This window comes from Diaphorina citri, unplaced genomic scaffold, assembly GCF_000475195.1.
Source record: "Diaphorina citri unplaced genomic scaffold, Diaci psyllid genome assembly version 1.1 scaffold6210, whole genome shotgun sequence".
Lineage (NCBI taxonomy): Eukaryota > Metazoa > Arthropoda > Insecta > Hemiptera > Psyllidae > Diaphorina > Diaphorina citri.
This window is the reverse complement of record NW_007383586.1, coordinates 2,510-9,183: the sequence shown is the minus strand read 5'-3', so window position 1 is coordinate 9,183 and position 6,674 is coordinate 2,510. Positions and strand designations below refer to the sequence as shown.

General features: G+C 38.2%; 1 protein-coding gene across 1 annotated transcript; it reads left to right on the top strand.

The window, feature by feature from the left end:
- Nucleotides 1-2,727: 2,727 nt before the first annotated feature.
- LOC103521886 (synaptotagmin 1-like) lies at nucleotides 2,728-5,149 on the top strand. Its single transcript, XM_026832350.1, has 3 exons — nucleotides 2,728-2,916; nucleotides 4,076-4,263; nucleotides 5,146-5,149. Exons 1-3 carry the CDS (start codon nucleotides 2,794-2,796, stop codon nucleotides 5,147-5,149), a joined length of 315 nt encoding a protein of 104 aa, XP_026688151.1. The 5' UTR covers nucleotides 2,728-2,793.
- Nucleotides 5,150-6,674: the final 1,525 nt, after the last annotated feature.

The window sequence follows — 6,674 nt, the reverse complement described above, 5'->3', positions numbered from 1 at the left end:
CCATGGGTATGTTCAAAGTTATGTGGGTGAGACAGGGTCTCCGGGGACGATAGTTCATACCCAAGTTATTAAACTTAAAGACCGGCAGAAAGGAGACGCCCCTTGAAACGCGAAGCTCTTTTAAAGTGTTTTCGAAACTTTATTCGAGAGAAAGAGGGAGGTCGTGTCTCGCCGCAAGAACACGTTAATTAAAGCAATAAAAGTCAAGCCGAAAGTAGATGAAAGACCAAAGGGAGGCAGGTGGTTCCGAAGGGCAAAGGAAGCAGAACAAGAAATAAGGGAAATTAAAAGATGAGTTAAATCAGGTTAAATAAAAAATAACGGGGTCAGACTTGAATACTTCAAGATAAAGCTTGAAAACACACGATAAAAACTAACGGAACCGATCATGCCCACTCTGTACTCTGTCTAAAACCTAAGAAAAGGTCGGTAAACTTCAATTTTTCGTTTTCTCCTATTCCTCTAAAAATATAAATTTAATCCCAATCAGAAGCCCAAGTATGAGCAATCTTCGGGGTCAGAGACTCCTTAGATGACTTTGTGATAGTTATGGTAATTAATCACAAGTAAGCTTCCTTAACGCATGCTCATAGACTATTTCAAATCGAAATATGGATGAGTTGACATGCCCATTGGGCTGGATATATGAATATGCATGTAGGCTCATATTGGTGGGCTAATCGGGTTCTCGAATGTCGCCTACGGAAGCTTTATTACTTGTAATAGAGGATGAATTAGATATGTCTTTTTGATGTTGGTCGACTTTTAGATTATAGGTAATTCTATTTTTAACGTTAAAGCAGACTCTCGAAAGGCCTGCCTTTCAGTATGACAGCTTGAAAGTCCTCATCAATAAAATCTCCCGTGAATGAAATATGACGGTAAAAGGGTCGAAATAGAGAAGAAAGAAGAGCGGTAGGAGACGTTACAAAGACGTAAGAGACACTCTCGAGAAGGTACAGCCCAACTTGTGGACCCTTGTTCTCACTCTAAGGGAATAATCCCGGTTTGAGGAATTCTTTTAACAACCAATCGGTTTAGTCATGTTTAGTCGACAACCAGCGGCTTACTATTTAACGCATAAGAATTAATACTCCGGGAATCGTAGACCCACACTTCTTATTTCTGCTCTAGACATAAGTTGTCCTTGCGCTTAAGGTGCCAAAATACGCCGTAAGTATATTAAGAGCAGTTTGCAAGGTTAACTACTCTTCTTCATCTTGCTCTTGGTGGTAAAGTCTTCGCTGCAGGCCTCTCTAGTTGCGTGGAAATAGGAACTCCCGGTGTTTGCCAGTCGTACGCCATGTAGAATTTTACATACTTCCAATGAGTACTATTTACCAGTTGTTACTTTTTTTGTTTTAATGACGGTCTTTCAAATATAAAACGAAATCGCTCGTACATTATTCAAAAGCAATTTGTCACCTAGTGGATTGGAAATTTAAGTAGTATATCGCTGTCAAATCCTCTATTACACTTGTTGCGTTAAAGACATGATAAATGCGAAGAGAAATTCTTTAGGCTAGGGTTTCTCACCGACCTGTCTATTACTCTAAGTGCTGCTAGGAACGATTAGGTAGAGACGCGCTGCTATAAAAATCGTTTGCTAACCATAGTCTGTCGGGGTTGTTTAGCACCGGCTGTTCATTTTTCGATAAGGCCTATTGTCGTTCTTCCACTTCTTGTTTCCTACGTTGCATCGATAGCAATGACCCGTCTTACTCAGGAACAGTAAAACTTACCATCTTCTAACCGTATTAGGAAGGGTATCTGAAATCTCGACAACTCGTGACTACGTGTTAATAAACGTTAGAAAAAGACTTCATGAAGGTCCGTGTGCACAGCTTATTAATTGTTTAATAAAAGTCATTCGGTGCCTATTTTATGTATGGCTCATAATATTATAAATAGAGAAGATGACAAAGATTGAACTTTATCTATTGGGTCATACCTAGGGCAGGGAGTATTGAAACTTGTATTGATACCTAGGGCAGAGAGGGCGACCTTGTATTGGCGCATTTTTATAAAGTCAAACAAAAAAGCTTCCGGTTGTAAGGTTTTAGATACCGCTGTTATACTTCTTACTTTTAGATGCCTTTGTTTCTTTTTTATACTCTACCGTTCTTTCTTACTTTGAAGTTCTACTTCTTCACCTCTTTGTAAAGTGGGAAACTCTCTTTTGTTTTGAATCAAGTTAATATTTACCTAACCTAATTTAATTTTACTATCGATGTTGGTCGGCAAGCCTCAGAACTCAGAACCATGAGTTATATATTGCCATACTCTAAGAAATCCTTCTATCTTCTCAATCTAAAAGTTTTACTAACTGATTTGCCCATCTTCAAACCTGAACAAACGGTTCCCCATTCCTCCACCTCCTTTTACTGCCCCTAAGGCACGTGCTTGCTGCCCGATGGATGGCAACTAGTCTGGTGTACCATCCATCAACAAGAGTGCCATACCGATAGATGTGCCCGGCTTCATGAAATTATAATAATAGTGCTTATTTATACTGCTCCCAAAGGACTGAAAAGTCCCTTTACTCCAGCAGTAGGCTACTACTATTATTGTGGTCAAATTATTCTCAAATTATTTTTAGGATAAAATCCCAACCTCGACTGGGATTGAATCCACGCCCTCCTGTTTATTAGCCGAGCGTCTTGAACACTACACCACCGAGGCCGGTATTATCAACATCTCCATGTTTCTTTTGTTTCACAGCTCGAATACGATTTCAACGCCAACAGTCTTTCCGTGACGGTTATACAGGCTGAAGATCTGCCCGCCCTGGATATGGGGGGCACCTCAGATCCCTACGTGAAAGTCTACCTGCTTCCAGACAAGAAGAAGAAATTCGAAACCAAAGTTCATCGCAAAACTTTGAATCCCGTCTTTAACGAAACGTTTGTTTTTAAAGTAAGTTTTTTGAACAGGTCTGAAGTTTTTGAACAGGTTTGTTCACGTTTTTGAACAGGGCTGAGCTTTTCGTTATAAAACGGTTCGTTCACGATAGAACAACTTGAATACGGGTGGGAATAGAAGACTCGTGATGCTATTTTCCACTTTCCATTTGTATTTCTCACGGGATTTCCAAATGGGACTGTACATACGTACTTGGTTTCCATCAATCCATGTATCAAGCTATCAATACATCCAAGCATAAAAGTTTTTTTTTCCATACCTACCTTTCATTTTACGATTACCAATAATAGGTAGATTACGATTACCAATAATAGGTAGATAATCCCGGATAAAGTAAAAATCTAGACACTATGCTGGTGGTATACCTACCTAGTGCATTTTTTTCTCTTTTTTTTTCATTCAGTATTATTTTTCAAAATGGCGTAGGTATCTACCTATATTGCAATTGGAGTATTTGTTTTGCAGCTGCAAATACGGCAGGTAATGCTACCAATTATCTTGGATTTTCTGCAAATCAGAATCTGCGTTATTCTTCAACTAGTGACACCATTTAAATTTCTTTATCTTTATCAAATACTTTATTTCTTTATCAAATTATCACAAAGAAAGGGGTTTGTGTAATTGAAGGAAACACACATTGAACTGTAATTTAATATAATATTTTCTTTTCCCACCCATTTAGACCATTTTTCACGTAGGTGTATCTTCTTATTCTTTAGCAAGGTTTTTCAGCTTTCTTAGTTTATTTTTGTTGAAATGTTTTTTCACTGTCAAGAACTTTTAAGAACGTCAAATATTAGAGGTGATGATGATAAGACACCTCCGTTTTTTCCACCATATTTTTAGAACAATATTAATGTTTACCATTAATCAATAGTGTTGTATAGGTTAGGTAGGTGGTACAGGATATGCTCTGATACTTAATCATCCGTAAAATAGGTGGTCTATGAGTGGTATTCATCAAATTTTGCAAAAGAAAACCTATGGAAAAACTCCCACAACTTTTTCTCTGCTAAATTGAATTGCACGAATGTCATCCAGTGTCTAATCTGAGCGCACGGCAGTGCACCAGGCCAAGTTCCAGTAAGCACGCCTGTGTGTCTATTACGTACCTACAATGAATAAAATGTAATCAAATGATTTTATTTCTCAGGGAGTTCCATACGCTGACGCCATGAACAAAACTTTGGTGTTCGCCATCTTTGATTTCGACCGATTTTCCAAGCACGATCAAATCGGCGAGGTCAAAGTGGCCTTGTGTCAGATCGATCTGGCTCAAACTATCGAGGAATGGCGTGAATTGCAAAGTGTGGAAGGCGAGGGCGGTCAGGTAAGAAAATCGTCCAATTTTCATTTTCTCCTCTTTCTTATACCTTCGATATTTCATGAGTTTACTACTTTTCGAATTCAATTTTCTAAAATTTAACAGTATGACTTCCGGTCCGGAAAGCTCTCAGAGAAATTGCAATTTTTATCTAATGGATATTGGATTTTCAGCTGTTGTAGTTTTTCTGTAGATTAAGTAGAGATAATGTTCATTATTTCGAAGGCATCCACTGTAAGCTCTTGGGGCTAATCGGGGTTATACTCGGATGTACGTATATGTATGTAGTCGGGTTACCCGTACAGTGAGTAGGTATAAAGCTAAACTTATCAGATTACTCGTACGCAATTCCTTCGAATGAACACTAATAATGGTATTGATAGTGTTTCAGTAGATTCCTCAGAGACTGGGCTTCTAAAACGAGTATGAACCCAAGACTAACCCTAATTTAAATATAAAAATCTCCTTATCCTCTTTGCTTTTTAACTTCAAATGGCTGGATAAGAATCCAAATCTGTCTCATAGGGGATATAATGTGTTGTAGTTGTGACATCTCCACCAATAGGGGATATAATGTGTTGTAGTTGTGACATCTCCACCAATAGGGGATATAATGTGTTGTAGTTGTGACATCTCCACCAATAGGGGATATAATGTGTTGTAGTTGTGACATCTCCACCAATAGGGGATATAATGTGTTGTAGTTGTGACATCTCCACCAATAGGGGATATAATGTGTTGTAGTTGTGACATCTCCACCAAAAAGTATGCACATAATTATTTCAATGCAATAGGTACATATTCCATACACAGAAAGCTTGTAACTCTGACCTCCCTCTGATCTTGTATCCATCCCATTATTCTCATTGCGTTTGTTCTGCCCTTTTCTGTGTTTCCAGATAAAACATGCCTCCATTCGACAAGCGAGAAGTAGTGCAGGAGGTGCTGAATGTCATCTCATTCAATGCATCCACCCTGCCGCCACTGGTGGCCGATTCCATCAAGAGGAAAACCCAGGCTACCACTACAACTACGCCCCTACCCGGTAAGAACAGAACTACAGATTTGCTTATGGAAGTCCTGGATCAGTGGCCTGTTTCACAAACGATCCAGGACTTCAAACTCCAAATAAGTTAGCGATTTGTACATACATTGGAAAATTTTGGTTCAGCAAATATGAGTTAGACTGAATTCTTCTACCTTAGGGCTTATAGCTTTTTTCGAGTTACCTATTTTCTTTATCTCGACTTTCTTTTGCTAGAAATTAAACCAGCTCAACTATCTACACGAGACTTTTCTTACCACGAAAACATAACTTATTGTGATCCGCTTTGTCGCTGTCTAAGCTTACATCTTTATTATAATTAAATCTCAAACCAACCTTAGTGGTGCATTGGTTAGCGCGGTGGACTCTGGATCTGGAGGTTGGTGGTTCGAGTCCAAGTCAAGTCATAAAATTTGTGTGTTAAGCAGGCAAAGACATTTGTGACAAGCATTTATGCTTAACACAATTTAAATTCCTTTTTAATTCAATGTCAATTTTCATCGTCCATTTTCTGTTCTAGAAGACGAGGAGGAAGATTTGGAAATGACGGAAGCATTTGAAGATGTGTCCGAGGAGCTCAGCAGTACAGTCGCGTCCATCAAAAAGGAAATCGCCAACGAGTCGATGAAAATCGCGGATAAAGTTGCCGAGGAGACTGGCATGCCCCCTTGGGTGGTCGTGTCCATATTTATAGGTAAGACATACGACATTAGGCGATAGATTTGTGTCCATATTTATATTTTTAGATAGGCAAGCCATAAAATTTAGTTGATAGATTTGTATTATTGTTTGTTGTGGGGGTGTGGATAAATTAACAAGTGCTGCACTCCAAGACACGCTAGAAAAACGGCGCTTCGAGCACAATGGTTTATCATTCTCATTGTGATAATTCTACCGAAAAACCGTTACAATTCACATTTTTCACGTAGGTGTATCTTCTTATTCTTTAGCAAGGTTTTTCAGCTTTCTTAGTTTATTTTTGTTGAAATGTTTTTTCACTGTCAAGAACTTTTAAGAACGTCAAATATTAGAGGTGATGATGATAAGACACCTCCGTTTTTTCCACCATATTTTAGAACAATATTAATGTTTACCATTAATCAATAGTTTTATAGGTTAGGTAGGTGGTACAGGATATGCTAAATTGAATTGCATGAATGTCATCCAATGTTTTTTCACTGTCAAGAACTTTTAAGAACGTCAAATATTAGAGGTGATGATGATAAGACACCTCCGTTTTTTCCACCATATTTTTAGAACAATATTAATGTTTACCATTAATCAATAGTGTTGTATAGGTTAGGTAGGTGGTACAGGATATGCTCTGATATTTAATCATCCGTAAAATAGGTTTTTCACGTAGGTGTATCTTCTTATTCTTTA